Raw genomic sequence first — 24310 nt, 5'->3', positions numbered from 1 at the left:
GGATTATTTGTATTCATCTACACATGTAACCTTACTTATACATGCCAAAATAACGTTTACACATAAATAACATTTACACAGAGTAAACGTTTACTAATCAAGAGTCTATTTTGTCCCGAGAAAAAGTTCATGAGGGGAAAATAAAAAGGTTGATAAATCCATTGTTCATTTTCGCGGTACTCCTCACAAAATGGCAAATGCACTACAAGTTATATTTACACTTACCCATCCTCAAATGGATCCCTGCTGTCCCTGTATTCTTCTTCTTCAGAAGAGTCGAAGCCTTGAGGTTCTGATGAGCCATCTTCTTCACTGCCGCTCGCGAAAATAAAATACAGCGCGTCCGCAACGGTAAAGTTCCTTCGAGCCATTTTCTCTATCTTCTTCACAGACTAAAAGACTGAAACTGATGGGAGACACCTGTTATATGTTTTTGTATTGGTGGGTAGGTCCTTAGATTTCTAGAGTGTCCATTGGTCATTTCAGACCGACATGGCTGCCGGCCGGCCGAGATGTCCTTGACTGACACACAAATCCACCAATCACACACACAGTGTAACGCCGAATCAAGCTGCTTTGAGCGGCAATATTGGCTGTTGTGCCCTGGGTACAGTCTCACAGGAGATATTCTTGAAAAGCTACGATTCTAGCGATTCCGCAGATATCTGAATCATATTTCTACTCCTTACAAGCGAAAATCTATGATTAAATACGTAAATAAATGTGTCCACCGACTCCAGATCTGGACATGTACCAAAGATGCTGTGTTTATGTCCTGCTTTTTAAATCCCTCGGCCCTCAGGATGCACAAATGTTCTTTTTTTAAATAGCAAAAAGCAAGAGTTTATCAACCAATCAGGTGGTATTAGTTGCTTTCATCATCTCATCCAACCCTTTTTATGCAGTGCTCGCTAATCCAAATGCTCATTAATGTGTTGTGTTACTGCACCAGAGTTTACGCGAGACAAACAGAAGGACATATTCTATGTTGGAAAGTACGACTTGCTAACTCCCGATTCAGGAATGAGACCATTCATGTGCTGCGAGTCAAAAGTAGCAAACCAAGCTAACCTTGTGAAGCTCTGGGAGCTTCACAAGGTTAGCTTGGTTTGCTACGTTAGCTTGGTTTGCTACTTTTGAGATGGTGCATGTTCAGTGGAACATGCACCATCTCCAAAATTGAAATATAATGTCACAAAGGCCAAAACTAACTGTTTGAAAGATGGTTGCAGGGAGATTTTTCTCAAATGTCATTAAAGTAAAGAAAATTGTAGGCATAACCCAGCTACATTAAGATGATGTCTTCAACACATGAGGACATTTCCATAGAACACTCATTCATCTGCCACATAGAAAGTGAGTTATATTATTGGCAAATAACAGACTTTTTAATTTATTTAATTAAACTTATACATATTACCACTAATTAATGCCTCCTTTTGGTCATAAGAGTTTTCCTATTTCTATATGTTGACAAGAAACAGGAGACTTGCATTTCACTGAGCTTTAACGTTGGTCAGTCTTTATTGATCTTTAAAGATGTATTAAGTCCATTATGCACACATACAGTCCTGTGTTTACTGGAAAACAAGTGAAGTTTGTGCTGTCAGGAGTGTCAATTCAATTATTTCATGTCCAACAGGTGTTTCCACAGAGTCCATCTGCAGCAGCGTGTGTGATTCTCCCACAGGTGTCTTACAGCTTGGTTTGGGCTTTACCTCAGAGTGTGTATTGTCAGTTGTTTGGAGACCAGTAACTCAAATATTGGGAACAGGATGGAGTCTGGTTGAAGCTCAGGTGTGATGAGATTCAACACCACTGCAGCCCGGAGAGACCTGTCCATCATGGGAGGCCCCCCCAAAGATTTTAGCTGAAAGTTTAATATCCTCTTAATGGACTTTAATTCCCAGTATCGCCACCAGACACATGTAAGAAATGAAATGATAGCTATTGAAACCATAAATTCCAATAATAGTGACTTATTTCAAGACAGTTTGGAACTTTTCTAACTTTTTTCAGTAGCTGGAGTCTTTTGGAGCCCCAAGATCTGTAGTGAGTTGCATTTGGTGTTTATTGTATGACATTTCTTGTCAGGAATTACCTTCCTTCAACAACAGGGTTTGTTCAGCAGATTTCCGAATATTTATTTGTTTGCATGAATGTAAGCCTCAAAGTTGTATCAAAGTTTTAAGCTACTTAAAAAACGTCATGGTTGTGAGGGAATAATTTTGTCTTTACTCCTAGATATTTAACCTTATTGCCTGTTGACGTTAATAACCAACCAATATGGAGAGGCGAAGTCACGCCCATCTACTTCCGGACCATGGGACCCCGGAAGCGAAAAATTTACATTGAATTCAATGGAGAGAGAACACATATCTTTTGATCCCGTTTGAATTGTGCCACGAACTACACATATGATGTTTGTCAATCTTAAACAATCATTTCCATGTCAAAAAAGTCACATTTTGTCGTAAAACTGCTGAAATATAAGACTATGAAAAATACGCTACTACAAAGACTACAAATCCCAAATCCCATTCTGGGTCGCGTAAGTGATGTCACAGGCATGCTCGGTGATTTATAATAAGACTCGTAATTAAAGCGAAGAAGAAGAAGATCTCATAACTGATTTATTCCCTCCAATAAATTATAGATCGCTAAAAATAAATTCACTTTTACAAGATGCCTGTGTGCTTTGTACCAGGTTGTAGTCATAAAAGTGATCATACCACTTGCTCCTTCTATCGATTCCCGTCTGATGAAAGGACCAGGAGTCGCTGGATCAGACATATCAGGTAATATCATAGGTAATATACATGTTGTGCATGTTCATAGTCAAGTTAGCTACCTAGCTAGTAGCGACGAGTAGCGAGCACGTTAGTTAGCATTACATTACTTAGCCTTGTCATTTTTAGTAGCCTTACCATGAAGTTATTATTTTATTACATGAAGTAAACCAAAATGTTAAACAGTAACCAAACATGATGGTAAGTATTTCGTGAAACATTTGAAGAGTAGCCTACTGCGCCCTCCACCGGGTGCTAAGGAAGCAGTTCAGGGAGAGTCGAAGGCAGGCAGGGAGCTTTGCATGACATTCTTCTGGACATGTTTCATTGTGATGACAATCTGTTTGTTGGAAAGACAGTCGTTGTGTGCTTATTGAGAGAAAATTGTTAGAAGAGATAATTATTCAAAGTGTTGTTACTTTAAAGTGTTGTTACTGATCTTTTTCTCTTTTATTTTCTTTACCTCACCTGTAACTGCTGAGACGTTGAGGAACATGCACACTGACCTGCTCTGGCAACCTGATTTCCACTGTACGTAATAGTATTTGGTTATGGTATATTATTTATATACATCAAAGGCACAATGCACCCCCCAGAGACACACATGTATTGAGTGTGATATTTTGCATAGGTCATGTGAAATCATCTTTACATACTAGAAAACTGTAGGAGCGGCAACTTGTTTTGAAATTGAATTTTTAATATCCGATAATAAAGTTGATCTGTTTTCTTTATTCTTCTCTCTTCCCAGCTCCATCCATCACCATTCTCTGTTCCTGCAGGTCCTGCTTGCTAATCAATGCTCATATTTTTTTACACAATTACAAATAAAGTCATTGTATTGTATGACATGAAGTTGTGCTTCATTCGGAGTCAATAATAAATTCATTCTGCCTTCAACTGCACAATGATTGTGGACTGCACCGACATCCATGTAGCTGCCCCCCAGTAAGATGAACCAAGCAAAGAGGGTCACCATCATGCCCAAGGACATCCAGCTGGCCCGCCGCATCCGCGGAGAGAGAGCTTAGACTGACCTGAGACCAGCACACCCAAACACAACGGCTCTTTTAAGAGCCACCTACATTTTCAAAGAGTTGCAATCCTACGTTATTATAATGATTTAAACTGGTTCATGTATCACTTAGTTTACTGAACCGTGATGAATGAAAGAAATGAGTGAGGTAGTGGTTTACTGAAGTTACAAAGACATTAATATATGAGTAACAGGTCAGTGTAAACACAAGCTTCTGTCAATTATGGATCATTCAAACTATTTATATAAAAATATGTAATAAAGTTCTAAAACAAGTATTCAGTATATTCCTTGATAGCTTTTGGAGAAGGTTGTTTTTAAGTTTACTAAAACCTATCGTTTCAACTGTTTCACTTTATAAAAAAGGAACAGGTGAGTAGAGCATCATTGAGTTTCTTATTCTGTCAGTAAATTATCCAAATGAATGTTTTTCATTATTTTAGTCAACCATAAACAAATTGATTGTACCTTTTAATGATGACCTTACATGGTCGGCAAAGTTAAATTAACTTCAGAAAATCAAATCTGTTCTGAGAAAAAAACTAATAAATGTTTAAAGATAGGAACTTGCCATCCCACTGAAAAACAGTCCGTAGAGATTTAAAGGCGTAGTTGTAGTTCAATCCAACTTTCATTTGGATTCATTTGACAACAGTCAACTATTTTCATAAAGAATATATATATTTTTCAAAGTCAACTTTATTGTCAATCTTACTCAGTTTGAGAGATCAAAAAGACGTTTAAATAAAATTATACAATTTACAGATATGTATACAAATATATATATCCTATATACACCATCATGTATAATGATGATGTAGAAGGAAGTGTGTTAGATAACAAGTAAATATAGAGTTACATACAGATCCATGTCACAGCAAAAGATGGAATAACTAAGAAGCACGCAGTATAATAATAATTACATGCAACAATTAAATAACTGCTCAGCATCTCCACCACAATCCCAATCTGCTGTGTCCTGTTTTCCTCCCCTCTGCATAACACCCCATCACACATACGAAACACAACGCAGAGTCCGAGGGTGTTAAGAGTATGTTTATTGAAATGTCCTCCTCTCTACTGGCCAACACAGGGAGCATATGCTGGGTGTAGAATTGTTCCAGGAGGAGGAGATTTCCATGCCATGCAGGGTCTTTGGGGATGGGGATGATGATCGCCTCCTTCGTGGTCCACACAACAAAGTAGCAGAGACTCCGGTCTGTGATATGCAGCTGCCCTTGGACCTGGTGCCAGTATGGGTGATTCTCCTTGAGAATATATGACCCACCCTCCTCACGGAGACAGAAGGATGGTAACTAAACTGCCTCCGCGATGGTCATGTTCCTCTGGCTGTGTGGACACTTCACCTCCAGCAGGGCAGATGGCTGCACAAGTCCATCGGGTGATGCTCCCAAAACACCCGACTCACTCACAAAGAGACCAGACTCGATTCGAACACTGTCACTTGATAGGCCTCCACAAAAGCCTCCACAAAAGCCTTCACCCCTTCGGCTTCGTTTACAACCTCCCAGTTGACAGTTGGCGATGTCTCTGGCCAGTGGGTTGTATGTCTCCTCTCGCTGTTGGTAAAGTTGAGACACCGGCTGGACTACTTTTTAAGTGCCAGGCTTCCTCCACTGGCACTCAACATCTGTGGAGCTGATCTGCCACATGGCAAATATTGCCAATGCTGCAGCGTGGCTGCATTTGTACATCTCCTGTGCACAATCACAGACAGCGCTCTGCATCACGCCATCGTCTCCCATGCAGATCTGTAAAAATAAAGTAAGTACCATTTGTTAGCATGCTATAATAGATTGAATGAGCAATAATACAAGGATGGTCCGGATCTGGGGGTGGGAGGGTTTATTTTTCCATAGTTTTGTCCTCTTGTCTGTTGTTATTGTTTGTTTTTTCTGTATTTTTTGTAATTTGTGCTGTATTGGTTGTGATTGTACATTGTATTTTTCTAAATGTGTATGAATACATTTTTGAAAAACATTTGATCAACAATAAAAAAGGATTTGGTCAGGATCTAGACTCAGTGTGTAGTTTATTAATTAATCAATGCTCTCTACATTAGGAAAACACATACCAGTGTACCAGAGGGAGTCACACACAGCTGTGCCTAGATAACCAACATCCTTGAATCTACACACAGCAAATAAAGTCAAATGACACAACGAGAAAAAGGAGATCACATATACAGTATAGTCGATATAAAACTGGCCGCTTCAATCTGAAGAGCAACTAAAACAAAACACGGGAGTGTACCTTGTTCTTGTGAACACTAATGTTATCCACAGCATACACAGAGACCACGAAGTTCTTAAGGAGAAAACTAGTTGCTAAAACAAAACACGTTAGTGTACCTTGTTAGCTAATGTTAGCTAGCTGACATTAACGTTAAACATTGCACTCATATTACTCACCGAAACCTTGTAAAGCCGGTCCCGCATGCTGGCTCTTACAGAACCGACTAACTCCCCTTTCATATATGTACAGCTCTCAACGTGCCCAGACTTGTAGTGATTTTCACCTCGTAAAATAATTGTATTCTCATTCTGAAAGAATGTGGTGAAATGTGCTAACGTGACGGCCATCTTTATGTTGGTGACGCGTATTGTGCGAGACCAGAGACCTGTAGTTCACTGAGCGGTTTCACACAAAAAATTTTTTAACTTCACAGTTTTACGACACATTTTTATTTTTTTGACTTGCAAAATGTTCTTTTAAATTGACAAACATCATATGTGTCATTCGTGGCACAATTCAAACGGGATCAAAAGATAACCTTTCTCTCTCCATTGACTTCAATGTATAATTTTCCGCTTCCGGGGTCCCATGGAGGCTTTCGGAAGGGGAGGGACTTCGCCTCTCCATTCTGTTATCTCCTTTAAGGAATGTGCTCCAGCACTTAAGTGTCAGTTTTATGGCCTGATGGGGGGGGGGGGGGGTTACGACTGAGAATGCTGGCTTCTAAACACCACTGACATTGAGTATTTCTAGTTGGGGGATATCTCCTGTAGCTCCACAGATGTTTACGCCTCCCCCAATATGCTGATTAACTCTCTGTAAACTAGTTAAAAGGTCTATCGAGAGAGAGGCTGGGCAGAATTGACATGACAACCTACCCGTGCAGTCAGAACCTTTTGCTGCTGTGACTTGTGATATGAATTCTCCGGCCGTTGACTTGTAATAAACTTCCAGTGTTTGACATCAAAGCTCCAACTCTCCTCGTGTCTCTCTGAGTCCTGACTCTCCATTGCTGCAGAAGTTTCCCTTACAGTGGTGAATTTATTTTTCCAAACATTGTGTATACTGGGTTTTGGGGGCGTTCGTGAAAGACTGTTTAATTTGAAATACCAAAATTAAATTTGAATCTCCCAATACTTGTTTTCTTATTTGTTACTAACGTATTGTAAGAAACTTGGTGTCTGATATGTCAAACAACATTAGATTGATGTATGGCACTGTGTATCAGTGGTTTGAAGAAATAATACAGAATAAATAAATAAAAAACGCCTCATTTCCTGTTCAAGACTTTTCCAAGGAAATTAATATCCCACACCACTGCCAAGAACAGCAAATGTAAAACACTTTTTGAACTCGCTGATAAAGAACCCACTGTTGGTTTGTGTAAATGTAATTGGCGGTAGACCGGCAAAACTGATATGTGACCCAGTTTCCCTTTAAAACACATCGTTTGTTTAATTATATTCCACAGGCTATAATCATGTTTTGTGAGGCTGTGTGTCGAATGGTTGAAATCTTTATTTGATGTGCTCTGTTTTTTATCTTTTTCTCGCTTCACACTGACAACACATGACTACTTTTCATGTCTTTAAAACACATTTGGAATGAGGCTCTCATTCCTCTCCAAACATAGTGTGTGGGGCTTATGAAAGACCATGTAGCAAAAAATGAAAGACCCATTAAATCAGAGCTTTTTTCGGGGCCCCTGTCATAGCTAGGGGCCCCCTTAAATTGTTACCCACTTCCGGGCCAGTAGTAGAGCCTGCAGTGCCGTTGTGAAGTCGCAGCGAAATGATTAATGACGTTATTAAACCGTTTAGAGAGGTTGTGTGTTCTTCTAGCTGCAGCCAATTTAGAGTGATTTGTGAGGTGAAACAATGTAGTCCAATGAAGTGGAGCATGTTTTCCAGTGTGTGTGTGTGTGTGTGTGTGTGTGTGTGTGGTGTGTGTGTGTGTGTGTGTGTGTGTGTGTGTGTGTGTGTGTGTGTGTGTATGTGTGTGTGTGTGTTTTAGTGGCTGGGAAGGTGTGTGTTTGAAGGATAGAGAGACAAAGGTCAAACTGGGGACAGGTGGAAGTAAGCCAATAAGCCAGAATCTCATTTCCTGTGAACTGAAGAGGAGAAAGAGTGTGAGATGGACGGAAAAAGAGGGAGGGGGAGTAAAATTCAGCAAGAGGAATGTCATTGATCAAAAATTGGGATGGAGGAAAGAGAAGCAGACTCGGAAAATTGAACAAAAAGGCACAGTGAAAGAGAAACTATCAAAGAGGAGAGGAAAGCAGGGAAGAGGAAAGGAAAATATGAGAAACAGCGGAGGAAACATACGAAAATAATACAAGTAGAAGCAAGAGGACACTACAAGTAAAGAGACCAGTGTTGTAGTCAAGTCACCAATTCACGAGTCCAAGTCACTCTCGAGTCCCCACTCTTCGAGTCCGAGTCCAAGTCCGAGTCACCTAGGGAGAGTCGTAGTCGAGTCCGAGTCCAAGTCCGAGTCACCCAAGGAGTGTCCGAGACGAGTCCGAGTCATCATTACCTGTGTTCGAGTCCGAGTCGAAGTCCGAGTCACCCAAGAAGAGTCCAAGTCAAGTCCGAGTCACAAGTCTTCATGTATTAATCTTAGTGGATATATGTGTTGAAATGTAGCTGTAGCTCCTCTACATTGCTTTTATCCTGTCATGGTATACTAATGTGTCTATTGAACTGCTGTGAAGCGAGTGTGGCTACAACGTTCATTGTAGGCTAGGGGCGGGCTAGGCTACTCATCATCTGCAGTATCACCAAGGACATGTATAGCTTTTTAACAGTATCTATCTAGACAATAAAAATGCACTTGGTCCCTAGGATGTGATATCAACCCCTACCTCCATCCAACCCGACATCTTAAAACCTTTGTGGAGTCAATTTAGTGGCTAACGTTAACGTGGGTTAGCAAGCTAACAATAGCATTTCTACTTACTTTTCTGGGTGCCGCCGTGAAAGGTGTCGATTTAAATTCGACGTTGTCCCAGTCTTCTCTTCTATCTTCTGTCCACATAATGTGCATTTTGCGCTGCTCTTTCCCAATATGGAAACGAAATATTTAAAAGCATACAGCACGATGCGGGGTGTGTCTCTGGACATCTTTAGACTGGTATAGCAGCGGGGGCGCGCCCAGTACGTGAACTTGCCTCGCAGGTGCACATGCCAGGACACAGAGGACATCAGACTCCAGAGAAAACTTGCCCGAGTCCGAGTCCAAGTCCGAGTCATCCAAGGAGTGTCCGAGCCGAGTCCGAATCCAAGTCCAAGTCATCGTGCGTGAGAATTCACGAGTCCGAGTCCGAGTCGCGTCAATCAGTGCGCGAGTCCGAGTCAAGTCACGAGTCCCGAAAATCGGCACTCGAGTCCGAGTCCAGGACTCGAGTACTCCATCTCTGAAAGAGACACAAGGAGACAGGGGATGAGGAGGCATGACAGGGAGAGGAGATGAAAGGAAGATGAGAAGAGAGGAGAGAAAATGACAAAATGGAAAAAGTGGATCACGATTCAAGGAGAGAAGATGAAAGGAGAGGAGACAACGAGAGGAGAAAGGAGGAGAGGAAAGGGGGGAGAGAAAGTAGAGGAGAGGGGATGGGTTGAAAATAAAGGGACAAAGAGATGAAAGACACAAAGAGAAGAGAAGACACAGGATGGAAGAGACAAGGAGACGAAAAGAGGAGAGGAAAGGAAAATGTTGAAAGTGAGATAATCAGACGGATCAACAGCTGCTCTTGGGATCCTAGGGGGCACACACACACGCACACACACACACATATATATACAGCTATGCAAACACACGTTTGTGTCATGGCTACAAAGACTCAGCTTTTACTGAAACACCTTTATGAAGCCCAGCAGAAGACAGAGGCGAGCAGGAGATCATTAGAGGTAAGTTGAGCTTTATGTGATCCATTAAGACCCCGACCCACTCTACTCACTTACAACTCCAAATAACACGGCTGCTTCTCTGAGAGGAGTGATGGAAGGACCCCACTCTGTGTGATGTGCAGGGAGTGGCTCTCTGCTTCCTGTCCTCTGGGGGGTCTGCTGCCCTGAGCCAGGCCCACACTGCCCCCTGCTGGGACACCAGGAAACCACACTCGGACAGAAAACACTGGCTTCAAGCTGCATCAGTTTGGAATTTGTTTTCATGTTTGCATCTGGTTTGATGTTTTCAGGAGGCCAAATCTTAATACAAATGTGAGAGCCGAGAAGATGTCACCTTTTTTAGACATGATTTCTCCAAATATTTGAAGATTACCTTGCAATCTGATGCTGAGCTGCAGGTGTAAGGTCCATCTTTGAGATTAAACTCAGGCTTTTCTGGCCACTGCTGAATCCATATCGACAATTATTATAAAAAATATGACTCTTTTAAGTCTGGCAGCTTTGTTTGGAGTGCTAAACTAAATCAGAGGTGTACGTAAATCCTAAAAATCTAGACTATAACTTGCTTACTGTTACTTCCTTCCCAGATCTTCTCCTCTGCAAGTGTGTGACATAATGCAATAACAAATAATGATAGTTCTCTTTATTTAACAAACCAGTATCTTAAAACAACAATAAGTGTCCGAAATCAGTAGGTTGTATATTTCGTGTTTGCATGAATGAGTTTCATTTGAAGGTGACTTTCCGACATTCTTTTGTTTAAAATGTGTTTACAAATCCATTTTAGATTATCAGACAAACAATACCTGCTTGCATTGATTTAAGATTACCAAACTATAAGAAACGTGTATATTGTCACAGTATTTCAGAAATACATTTAGAGCCATCATGGACCGTCATCACATGCAGCCTCGAATACAGACTGCAGGCTTATTCTGCAGAGCTCTGATGACAGATAGAGAGAAATGACCCCTGTGTGTGTGTGTGTGTGTGTGTGTGTGTGTGTGTGTGTGTGTGTGTGTGTGTGTGTGTGTGTGTGTGTGTGTGTGTGTGTGTGTGTGTGTGTATGTGTGTGTGTGTGTGTGTGTGTGTGTGTGTGTGTGACAGGCCAGAGAGCTGCTAGATGAGGACTATGGGCAGTTACACTTTTCAGCCCTCTGCTTTCATCTCCACGTGACCTCTTCCCTCACCAACACTCACACATAACTGCTGCGTCCCTGAGACCCATCACACGCACACGCGTGCACACACACACACACACACACACACACACACACACACACACACACACACACACACACGTCTCCACCTCAGTTTCAAATAAACCAAATCTGTTTTTTCTCCGTCTCTCTGTCTGCCTCCATGCATCATCAGGGGAGAGAAGGTGCCGGCTGTTATTACAGGATGGAGCTCTGAGGGGAGTCTTAAAACGCCCCCCGCCCCCATGTTGCTATGGAAACAGTTCGGACAAATGTAATTGTCTCCCTCCACCTTTGCAGGTCAAGGCAGCGGGCATTTCAGCTCCATAATCTCTGTGTATTTCTACGCAGCGGTCTGAGAGGGTGTAATAGGTTTCTGCAGCGGTGAGCTATAACATGTTGCATGCTATATAAACTGATTACATAACCTCTACTGTATATGCTCACAGCTTATTTTGCTGGGGAATGAGAAGCTGCGTCTTTACAACGCTGGAGAAAATCACAGCCAGACTTCAAATGGAAGAAAAAACAACCCTATTTTTCCTAAGGTTTTTAAATGAAAACATATTTTAGTTATGGATTATGCACTGAATTAATTATAAAATAAGTTTCCCTGAATGTATCGACATGTATCGTCAAATAAGTGAAATCGGACATAAATATTGGGTGAAACTGAGAAAAACTGAGCTCAGAGCTACTTCATAACTATTTAATAACATAATTACAATAAATGATTACAAAAAATGAACTAACCAGTCTAAATGCTTCGGCGTCAAAGGTCAACACCTCACATGGGACTAGTTCACAGAAGATTCACAACTATAGATAGATTTGCAAGCATAATTACCCTCTGCATACATCCGATATTCTTCTTATCGTGTCCACAAGGCAGTCAGTTACAGGGCTTGGTTAGATGTGGTTCAGCCACAGCTGAACACATTGCTGTCCCTTCTCATTAAACTCTGATATTGGGTATCCATGATGCTAGATGCTAGTAATGAGTACAACAATCTGGTTTCAGACAGAGGGTGGAAAGAGGTGTTGCAGCACATGAGAAAAATAAAGAGCTTTTTGAACATTAAAGCAGTAAAACATGTCAAAGTAGTAGGGGTAAGAGTACCGCTTGTTTTTAATTGATACAAATATAAAATGATTGTAAACAGGAAAGCTGCAAATTCTCCATTTTAATGAGCTGTAATGTGCATATATTTTAGGGCTTAACGATTAATCAATTTTAAATCAAAATCGCGATTTGAAATGATGCAATTATCAAATCGCAAAGCCTGCGAAGATGGTTTGATGAAACAAACCATCTGAATCAGGTTAGTAATGCTCCACCACATGTTTTACATCTATTACAGGGTGAATCTTAAACTAAAGCTTGACTTTAAAGCAACCCGACTAGTAGCTCGGGGTGCTATAGACGGGAGTACGTTGATACGACCTTCCTAGCCGGAGATATGGCCGCATTTTACAATAAACTTCCTTTGGGTCGCTTAAAGACAAATATCGCAAATTGAATCGCAATCTTTGTCAGAAAAATCGCAATTAGATTATTTCCCCAAATCGTGCAGCCCTAATATATTTAGGAGATGATCTAATAACAGATTGGTCCGCTCAACGATAGATAACACATGCAGGTAATTATAAAGGGAAACATGTCAGCCTCTGCACCATTACGAGGGAAGGGACAGAAACGTCTCCAAAACAACAGTGTCATTTTTCACAGCTATGGTGACGGATTACAATACACACCAATCATCTTATGTGCAAACTTCATTTAGAAATGCTGTAAGCAGTCATTCTGTGAGCAAATGTGACTTCGTGCATGAGCTCAGATAAGAGAAATCCATTAAAAAGTTTAAGAAAAAGAAAGACGTCCTCGTAAATGAAGCCGATTCAATGGCTTCATTTACGGGATGAGGTTGTTCTTGTTGACTCACTGTGATCATTTCAAGGAAAACAACGATAAAAGTAATAAGCAGACACACATAACATCTGTGTGGTATCACAGACGCAAAAGCCCGGAGGAAAACTAAATGTAAATGTCTAATTTCAATGTTCCATCAATCACGAATTGATGCGTAAGAAGATAAATTAAATGTGTTTTAGATCGCATCGTCTTTGGATTAAAGAGGACAAAACAAAGCTATGGGGTGAAAAATAGACAACGATCCATTTTGAAAATATTTTTTAATTCTTCCCAGATAACTTTGATGCTGATGGCATCTCAGAGGAAAATGACAATTCTGTACAACCCCGCAAAACATCGAAGTGTTTCTGCTTTGAAATGTGACGGTTAGAGTGAGAGCGTAAAAGAAGAGTCCAGTGATGTTTCAGTATTAAGCTGAGAAAAGGACAGATCAAACATGACGAGACTTAAGAAACAAACACAACCTTCCACCTTAAGAGTCCGGTATCAAGCAGTAAACACAATGATTCATGTTAAGGCTCCAATATGCTGATGGCACACGAAACATTCAACATCAACAGTGTTATGAACGCAAACTGGATGTAATCTCAGTTTAATGTCTTTGAGGCAATGTAAACGAGACATATTTCAGATTTGCAAAGAGTAATGTGGTTGTCAATACACAACGTTGATTTGTCAACTGATGACTGATCTACTTCAATTCAGGACGTTCTGAGAAATGCCCATGAGCAGCCAGAAGGGCTATTTTAAAGTTGCTTGAACAAAAAACAAAAATATACAATGATTTTAAAGCAGAAATCCTTCCTTTAACTAATTTTTTATTTGTGGATTGTTATTTACTTACTTAACCTTTTTTGTAATGCATTGCTTGTAACCAAATCATAAACTGTAGGACAGATTTCTGCTTAATAAATGAATATATTTTTCCTGCAGGTTTAATAAAGTTGTCCATCCTGCCTCACATTTATTTCTGACAGAACTTAATGTAAACAAATGGTAGTGAGAGATGCTTCATTTGCACGTAATATGGCTTTTCCTTTTCTCCGTTCCATTGCTGTCACACTGCCAATCCTCCCAATTAAAAAGTAGCACTCTCAGCGACAGTTCACGTGTAACTGCAGCTTGGGAATACATCCTTCATTAAGACTTTCACGTGAAGCTGGAGACAATGTGAGGACGAGGGTTGAGATGAGGAAGACATAAACACATTTACATATCTTAAAAAGCTCAAGAGACAAAAATAATATGCAACATGTGATGAGACATACAAAACACAAATAACAGAGAAAACCTGACTATTTTGTTTTCCTTTTACATCAAAATAAACACTGATATTAGGCTTCTTTGTTAACGTCTATATAGTTGATATAGTAGTAGTGCAATGAAGTGGTGTTTCCTCACATGTTGGTTATTTTCATTGTAATGTTATGAAAGTGCATTTATCATACACAGAAATCCATAAACACACAGGATTATGGATCTCAAAGAACACTTTGTTGGGTCTCACTTGTAAAATAATTAAGATGAATCAACTAAATAAAAAAAAGAAACTGATCCCAAACCAGTGATCAGTGATTAGTCAACTTCCTGCTTATTTTGTGACAGCGCTTTGACAGCTACTGGCATGCACAACGCTACACAGAAACAACATTTGAATCGACTGTAACCAATCATGTCTAATTTATTACAACTTTTCAAAAAATACATATCTTAACGTTTTTTTTTTCTTATTTTATTGCTCAAGAGTCTACATTTCCTCTCAGATCAAAAAATAAACGCTTATTTACACAGCTTCAGCCCAGAATCATTTTGATAAACACTAGCATTATCTGAACTGAGTCTATTACATGAAAAGGTGGTAAACGTTGCCGTTTAAAAAAGGACAGTTTTTGTCCATGTCAATCAGATTTAAATAATAGAAAAGGTGCTTTAGAGAGTTTGTTTATTTCAGTCCAACTCAAGCAGCAGATATGTGTACAGTTACAGTTCAGTCAGGAGGAACGTGTCCACTAAGAGACACATCACTGACGATCACTTCTGAATCTGTTTGTTCTGTAAAATCAGAGGACGCTATTTCATGACATTTCCCTGGTAACGAGTGCTTCCAAAGCAGCAGCCACACTGTCAGCCTGACGTCCCATAGCAACAGCTGCACAAACACTCCAGCGGCTGCTCCTGCCTTCAAACATTTGATTATCCTCCCTCAAGCGCCTCTCATCAGCAGCCACAATGGAAGTCTGCTGACGCACTTCCTGCCGTTGAATTGTCCTGAAACAACGTACGCTGATCCCCAGACAGCTGCACTACAGACATCTCAGAGTTTATCATGAGGGGGGGGAAACAGCCCAATGGGTGTGAAGGTTTCTTTCCGTAAATGTCCACTGAAGGTCCTTTCTGCCCTGAACAATCGCCGCTAAAACAGTGAAGGCGGCAGACATCCGATATAGTTGAATGCGTGTGGACCTGAAACATTCCATCAGCCTCTGGTCAGCGACAGCCACGCTGCTCAGAAACATTTCATCATGTTTCCCGCCCTGACCGCACCTCTCCAGGCAGTCAAAGCCGTAATGAAATCCCGCCTGAGACATTTCATTACACCGAAGCCCAGAAACTGAGCAGACAGCAGGTTCATGGAGCTGCCGTCGGACCTTTAGAAACGCTCAAACTTGGGACATCAGGCTGGAGTAATCAGGGACTTTTTCCTGCCATTAGCATCCTCAATAAAAGGATTTCCACGGGTGCGGCTAAAGGAAATACAGATTTAAATGGGGTAAATGTGGAAAGTCTAACTGGGGCCTTTTATTTTACACCACCAGTGCGCCCCCCCTCAGCGACAGCCGCAGTGGAAGTCAGCGTTGGGGTCCTTCAGCAGCTTCTTGCGGTCCACGTGCAGACAGTCTATGTGGAACCAGGCGTCACACACGTCACACTGGATCCACTGCACCGTGTCCTGCTGAGGGAGGCGGCAGCGGGGGGCCGCGCACGGCTCCACCGCGCCGCTTGTAGTCTCCTCCTCTTCCTCCTCGTCTTCGTCGTCCTCATCGGAGGAGGAAGAGGAGGAGCCCGAGGAGGAGGAGGCAGAGGAGGTGGAAGAGGAGGACGAGGAGGAGGGAGAGGGGAGGGAAGGCTGGAGGGGGAGCGGGTTCTTTCTGGGCCGGCCCCGTCGCTTACTGCGAAGAGAGGAGAAGAGGAAAGGAAAGAAGGAGGAGAGGTGAGGGAGAAAGGAAAGGAGACTGTTATTTACAGTTTAACTTTTTTTGAAGGGCTTAGATTTCTCATCAATCATCCCATTAGCCATATATTACCAAAGACCCTCCTCAACACTTTTTAATACTTTGTATTCACTTTTCAAATCTGACAAAATCCAAAGTAAAAGTATGTCACAGTATAACGTATAAATGTTCAGGGACTTATGATACCCATCAGCAGCTATAACTCCTTTTCAAATGTGCAATTCAGCATTCATATCGTTATTAATACTAATTACACTTTCTATTTTGGAATACACATTTTTTAATATATATTTATTTTTATATTGTAGTGCAACGTGCACATTTTTACATTCACTTTTTATTTTGTAGATCTGTTTGGTCTATTTATTAAATGCATCTTCTATTGCACCTTTTTATGTAAACTTCCTATATTTATTTCAATATTTTATTCTTTTTTATGGCACAAAAACTTACTTCTTTTCAATTCATTCTAAAATGAGGAACTGTCACCCACTCAATTTCCCCCTGGATGAATAAAGTATTCTGACTATTACAAATGATTCATTGGTTAAAAATGTACCTGATTATTAACAGCATTGGCCAAATTCTGAATAAAACATTCCTGGTAAGATTTTTAAAAAAGAGACTTTGGTGACCCCTAGTGGTGGTAGGACAAATACATGCAATATCCACCAACAATAGCAGATTTCTGCACCTCCTCCTCCTCTGTGATATCTCACCTTGCTGGGTGGTGGAACCTGTTGAACTGCACCCTGCCTCTCTCCTCGGTGCAGATCCTCACTGAGGGGGAGGCCAGGCTGTACTTCTCCCCTCCCACCACCAGGGGGGAGAACACGGGGGAGCAGAGGGACCTCCGCCGGCCCCTCTGCGGCGCGGGGGCGCAGTGAGTAGACTTCTGCTGGCGGAACGCTGCGATGCTGCCATGCGTCACCGTCTGGACGCGCTGCACCGCCTGCACTTCCTGTTTGTGGGCGGTGGGGCTGGAGAAGGACGCCTGGAGGAGGTGCTGGTTCAGACGGCTGTTGGTCATGGCGCCGTGGAAACTGCCGATGGTCCGGATGCCGGCGGGGAAGGGCTTGGCCTCCAGGGGCCGCCGGATGTCGGTGTGGGTCTGGGGCGGCAGCTGCAGAGGGGGGGGGCTGAAAGTCTCCGACTCAGACTTGTAGAGCCGCCGCCGCTTCTTCGCCCTCGACCTCTGTCCGTCCTCCACAGATCCTGATGGAGCTGGACAACATTAGACATGATTACTGGAAGCACATCTAGAGATAAAGATATCTTTGTTTTCCCTGTGTCTGTGCTGCTGCAAAGAGCGCTACACACTTTATCATTAAAGTGTAGGTTTTATACTTTACGTGATATTTAGCTTTGTATCCAAAGAAACTTGCATTAACTTTAATATTGTAGACATATTATGGGAGCAAAGTGGGGTTAAGTATCTTGCCCAAGGACACTGAGGTTAAGGAAACGGTTAAAAGATGTCAGTTTATCGTGTGTTTAGTGTGTGCAGCTTTACTAACTGGCCTGGGTAAATGAACAGAATCACTTGTTTTAAAAGCTAGGCTCTACGGATCTGGAGCCTCCCATGTTTGCAGAGAGCTCAGTGTGGATTCCTTCAGGCATTAAGCTGAGCGTTACCTCCTCGACCCCTGGGCTCGTCGGAGCTGTCGTCCTCCAGCAGCACGGTGTGAGCCGACTTCCTGCGGCTCCTGGAGGTCGGCTGCTGGGACTTTGATGAAGGCACTGAAACAGCTGAGAAGGATGGAGGCGTGGAGGGCGGGAGCAGAGAGGACATGCCCACCTCCAGGGGGGGGGAGTAGGAGGAGCCGGGGTCCGAGGCGGTGCCCTCGTTGCTGTGGCTCCTCTTGAAGGTCCAGGCACTGCCCTTCATCTTGCTTAGACTGCCGATGGAGTTGAGGATGACGGTGGAGCGGTTGATGGACAGCTTGGACAGGTCCAGGTTGGCGGCCGCTTTACGCTCCTGGTTGGTTCTGATCCGGTTCTGAAGGTCGGAGGAGAAGGTGCCAGCCTAGGAGACAACGCATAGACATTAGAACTTTATGTAGCAAAGGCAAATACACATCGGGTTTCATTTGAATGCGTCAAGTGCAAAATGTGAAAGCATCGATCATCTTTAAAATGGCCCAGAGATAACCTTTTCTGCTTTTACTATTCTGTCCATGGCATTTTCCCATTATCACAGCTTTACAATGCCTGCACTGTTGAAGCTTGAGCAGCAAATATGTAATCATCTTTCTCATTGTCAATAAATCCCTATAAAAATAACCAAAACAACAATGTTCTCTATATATATATATATATATGTTGCACTGTTGGAGGAGCCTGTGGCCTACGTTTTTCATTGCCATATCTACATTGTAGCTTCTGTGTAAATGATAATAAAGCCTTGAATTGAATGTATGGTGCTTCTCTCAATTATGTACGACTTCCATACCCAAGTACAAGGCTTCACCACTGGTTCCAACATAACACACGTTTTTTTTTTTTCAAACAGTCATTTAAAATCACCAATAACAGGTCATTTTCAGTAGGACTTTTTAGGTGGATTAATACTTATTTAGTGTTGTGGTAGTGAGTATTTACGTGAGGATTCTCCAATTCTAAATACGACCAGATATCTGTACTCATTTGGTTAAAACAAGCCTGCGATAACTTTGCAAAAAAAAGGTGCAATTTATAACTGACTGTTGAGGGCGATGAAGTGTCATTATAAATGTGAACCAGTAAACCAAAACAGCACAGATTCTGGGAGTGAAGAGTCCACCATCTCTGCTTTATCTGACCTATGAAATCACAGCAGACATTACCTTTGGAATCGTGATGGCATCGAAGTCTAGCGGACGAACTTTGACCTTCTGAAAGAGGAAGTAGAACTCGGGGCTCCCTGGAGCCGACTGGCCCCCGAAGGTCAGCGTGTCCCCGTCTGAGAGCTCCCATTGGATGCCGGGCTGGAGGCGGACCTCGTTCACCCAGGTGCCTAGCAACGCAAGAGGAGAATACTTTATTTTGTAATACAATGTGCTTACTTGTTACCCCTCCTTATAAACTCTGACATGCAGGTCATCTGTGGCCAGACCTTTTTTTAAAATATGAACAAACAAGAAAGAGAGCAGGGCATCAAAATGAAGTCATCAGTTTCCTGTGTTTAGGGAAATGTAGAACAGACCTAGAATTAGCATAGAGGAGCTGGACGGCTCAAAGGCAATCAAAAGGCCGTAACAGCACGGCACACTATGAGAAATGCAGTGAATACTAAGGTTTAATAGCATAATATGTGAAACAGTGTGGAATGACTTGGAGAGTTGGGCAGAGAGTGCAGTTTAGATCCAGAGAGTCCATCAGCCTTAAGTGAAGAGCTCACTTCCTCTCTGTACAGCTTCAGGTTTCACTAAAGACTGAAGCCCTGAGGCCGAGAGGTGTGTTTCTGACTGTCCTCTACATACAGTACGATCTCTTTCCCTCTGGCTACTCTTAGTGCTCCTTATGCTTCTGATCTATTTTTGGGCTCTCAATAGTTTTCGACTACCTGACACTGAATTAGCTCCCGTTTCAGTTGAGGTGCAACAAAAAGGTTTTTTTTTCACTTTTCATTTGATTATGAAAACACATATATTTGCAATTCATTTTCTGTCCATCAACTTAGCGAATAATCACGCGAATTGACTCAGCCCTACTTTTCTTCGATAGCTGCTGTAAAACCTGTTCGACTGGTCTTTGAAAGTATTTACCTCTCAGTCTCTCACACCTCAGGATTTGCAACAAATGTATGTAATATTTCTGAATTATATCATGTGTTAGTATTAGGGCCGGGACTCGATTAAAAAAATTAATCTAATTAATTAGAGGCTTTGTAATTAATTAATCGAAATTAATCGCATTTTTAATCGCATATACATATTTGACCTAAGAACAGTGAGAAGCAATTTTTTTTCACATGGATTTTAGTATACCATTAGGCGCATTCACACCGCAGTACTTTTCCCACAACCTGGGGGTGGATTAGGCAAATGAAGCCGCTGACGTCACTTCTTCTTCTTCTGCTTTGGGTTTACTGGCAGGCCGCAAACCACTTCACGGCGTATACTGCCGCCCAAAGTCCCCGGCCGGAAGTCCCCGGAGTTGGGGAAGGCTTCAGTAGAAGCTGCTGGGAGTCCCAGCAGCTTCTACTGAAGCCTTCCGAGTAAATCGCCAGAACGCCGACATCTCCTCATCTCCACCGCTCCCATGTTTTATTTTGTGTTGCCATAAGTTAGTCTCTCTGTGCTTCTGCGCTGGGCTAATGCTAATAATGCTAATGCGAGGATAATAAAATGGCGGCTTCACAAAACTTTTTGGGAGTTTTACGCGGCGTGGTTTGCAATCCGCCCAGCCAATCAGAAATATAGCTCTTTTCTCACAAGAGAGCCGCACGAAAGTCCCTGCTCTCTAGCAGCTCTCTGCTCTCTAGCAGGGACTTTCGTGGGGGTAAAAAGGTTCTCATGAACTAATTTTAGTACCGGCTCTTTTTGGTGTGAACGCGATAAAAGAGGCTAACGTCCACGCTAGCTGCTATATGTTTTGCATTGAGGTGATACTTGAGGCTTGATGTGCTGCGGTGATATGCGAATTCCTTTTTGCATAATTTGCACACAACCGTGCTCTTATCGACGCTTCCATCCGTCCGTTTTTTAAAACAACATTTCCCACTGTTGTTCACTGTGGTTTGTTGTTGTCTGAAGTCATGAACGTTAGTTGGTGCTCCAGTATAATCGGTACGCCTGAAACTCATCCAGTGAGAAACGTTCCGCGGTGCAAAAATAAGTGCGATTAAAATGCGTTAATTTTTTTAACGCGTTAATTTTTGTGTAATTAATTAATCTTAATTAACGCGTTAAAGTCCCGGCCCTAGTTAGTATGTGTTAATGGAATTGTTTTGTTGTTGTTAGAGGCATCATACAGGAGAGGAGACTTCACTAAATGTTATATGTGTGAAAATGATCACCTGACGTAACCCAGGAGAGCTCACATGGGAGATTCCGGACAGATGTGTACAAACTGTGCTCCAACCGCATCATGAACACTTAATGAGGACAGCCGTTTTAGCAGAAGCTGCTCTGTAGGCTTGTTGTGGCCCAACACCTCTCTAATACACTAATGTAGGTTTTTTATAGGGCCGGGACTTTAACGCGTTAATTAAGATTAATTAATTACACAAAAATTAACGCATTTTAATCGCAGTTATTTTTGCACCGCGGAACGTTTCTCACTGGATGAGTTTCAGGCGTACCGATTATACTGGAGCACCAACTAACGTTCATGACTTCAGACAACAACAAACCACAGTGAACAACAGTGGGAAATGTTGTTTTAAAAAACGGACGGATGGAAGCGTCGATAAGAGCACGGTTGTGTGCAAATTATGCAAAAAGGAATTCGCATATCACCGCAACACCTCAAGCCTCAAGTATCACCTCAATGCAAAACATATAGCAGCTAGCGTGGAAGCTAGCATGGACGTTAGCCTCTTTTATCGCGTTCACACCAAAAAGAGCCGGTACTAAAATTAGTTAATGAGAACCTTTTTACCCCCACGAAAGTCCCTGCTAGAGAGCAGGGACTTTCGTGCGGCTCTCTTGTGAGAAAAGAGCTATATTTCTGATTGGCTGGGCGGATTGCAAACCACGCCCCGTAAAACTCCCAAAAAGTTTTGTGAAGCCGCCATTTTATTATCCTCGCATTAGCATTATTAGCATTAGCCCAGCGCAGAAACGCAGAGAGACTAACTTATGGCAACACAAAATAAAACATGGGAGCGGTGGAGATGAGGAGGGTGTCGGCGTTCTGGCGATTTACTCGGAAGGCTGCTGGGACTCCCAGCAGCTTCTACTGAAGCCAGTCCCCAACTCCGGGGACTTCCGGCCGGGGACTTTGGGCGGCAGTATACGCCGTGAAGTGGTTTGCGGCCTGCCAGTAAACCCAAAGCAGAAGAAGAAGAAGTGACGTCAGCGGCTTCATTTGCCTAATCCACCCCCAGGTTCAAAGAGTTCTCATGAACTAAGTTCTCATGAACCTTTGTGGGAAAAGTACTGCGGTGTGAATGCGCCTAATGGTATACTAAAATCCATGTGAAAAAAAATTGCTTCTCACTGTTCTTAGGTCAAATATGTATATGCGATTAAAAATGCGATTAATTTCGATTAATTAATTACAAAGCCTCTAATTAATTAGATTAATTTTTTTAATCGAGTCCCGGCCCTAGTTTTTTTATCATTCATATAGAACAGTGACCACCAACTGGCGGCCCGCGGGCCACATCCGGCCCGCCAGACATTCTCATCCGGCCCGCACGACGGGGGTGACTGTGGCGTTGGCTGAGTGGTTACTGCGTTCGCCTCCCAACCATTTTTATTTTTTACAACGTCGTGAGTAAGGTGCAGTACCGGAGTCCAACAGAGAGGCAGCAGCTGCGGGACAGTAGACTGCGTACTGCGAAACCTTCCCTGCCTTCAAGAAGAAGTGACCCTTCGTTGTGAAGAGTCTGCTTTGTGCGCTCCGCAGCAGTAGCCCCGCTGCGACGGAGTCCAACAGAGGCAGGAGCTGCGGGACAGTAGCCTAGAAGCAGGGTTGGGTTGTAACCATAGACTGGTTGTAACGGAATACATGTAACGGCGTTACGCAGAATATAAAAATCAAGTAGGCTAACTGTATTCAGCTGGCGTTACATTTCAAAAACGAGTAATCTGATTACAGTTACTTTCGTAACCTGAAGTGAATACATTTTGGAATACTTATTGGAATTATTGGTGGAAAAGTTTCCTCACAAAATGTAACATTCATTACCGGCAGAACTGTGTGCACACTGCACAGCGCTGCAGCATGTCTGTGAGCGAGAGAGATGCAGCTTGTCTGAGGCCCCGCCCCCGCACGCAGTGAGAGAGAGAGATCTCTTTTAAAATATATTGAAAGTTAGAAATGGAGATGGTTGGATCAAATGTGCAAGATAACGTTTATGTAGCATTTCTTTATTGTCGAAATTATGACATTTCATAACTATCAAATCAAAGTGAATGGCCTGCTGCTGCTGAATGCATGGGGCAAGTGACTGGAACAAGTTTTAAAAGTTATTACATCATTTCAGATAATAAATTAAAGGTCCGCTGCAGTACCTGAGCGTGCTCCACTAGCATTGTGGACTATATCAAAATCACTGGCCCGCGATTGTGTCTATTGGATACATTTTGGCCCTTGGACAAATGTAGTTGGTGATCCCTGATATAGAACATACTGTAAGATCTGGGTCAAGAATCTGGAAAATGATTTGAATGACTTCATCATTATCAAGCTCCAATTGAGTTGATTAGTCTGTAACAAGGAAGGATTAGATGCTTCTCAACAGGCTGCAGCAGATTTAGATCATTAAAGGTCCTGGTGAGAGACATGATTGAAGAAGTGTTTAACTTGAGGTTTCAGAGATGCATGTAGCCCATAATGTGTGTTTGTGTGCATCGGAGGCTAACCTGGTCTGCATGTGCACAGCTGTGTTAGGGCAGCTAATACCTGTGATGTGCCGCTCTGTGGGGCTCCGCTGCTGCCAGGCTGAATGTGTTAGGAATTCAGAGAAACAGCTCGTGTGTGAGGTTTAGCATTTGTGTGTTGGGCTCCCTCACATCACAAAATGTGTGTGATAGTGTTTCACATGTTTACATTATTTAGTATCTGTATTAATGTAAAGTGTCTAATATGCAACTTATTTACCCCTGTCAGTGAATCTGTATCTTTGAAACACAAATACTTGTATTTATTTCCCTAAACAGAGAAAACAAAATCAAGTGTGTGTGTGTATTTGTGTGTGTGTGTGGTATATTTGTGTGAATGCGGTGTATGTGTGTGTGGTGTATGTATTTGTGTGTGTGTGTGGTGTATTTGTGTGTGTGTGTGTGGTGTATTTGTATGTGGTGT

General features: G+C 42.2%; 1 protein-coding gene across 2 annotated transcripts in view; it reads right to left on the bottom strand.

Moving 5' to 3' along the window:
• Nucleotides 1-13366: 13366 nt before the first annotated feature.
• Nucleotides 13367-24310, bottom strand: part of tcf19l (transcription factor 19 (SC1), like) — a 14040-nt gene continuing 3096 nt past the window's right edge. Inside the window, exons 3-6 of one of the 2 annotated variants that reach the window (XM_034198911.1) lie at nt 19180-19349; nt 17990-18380; nt 17074-17569; nt 13367-16291 (exon numbers count right to left, since the gene is read on the bottom strand). In XM_034198911.1, the coding sequence (XP_034054802.1) occupies nt 15949-16291; nt 17074-17569; nt 17990-18380; nt 19180-19349 (1400 nt within the window). In that variant the 3' untranslated portion in view covers nt 13367-15948. Of the gene's footprint in view, nt 16292-17073; nt 17579-17989; nt 18381-19179; nt 19350-24310 lie in introns of both variants that reach the window. The other variant, XM_034198909.1, reaches the window with a different exon arrangement.

The sequence above is a fragment of the Gymnodraco acuticeps genome, unplaced genomic scaffold (assembly GCF_902827175.1).
Source record: "Gymnodraco acuticeps unplaced genomic scaffold, fGymAcu1.1, whole genome shotgun sequence".
NCBI classification, from domain to species: Eukaryota; Metazoa; Chordata; class Actinopteri; order Perciformes; family Bathydraconidae; genus Gymnodraco; species Gymnodraco acuticeps.
Note: the sequence above shows the minus strand (reverse complement) of the source record. Positions and strands in the feature narration are given on the sequence as shown.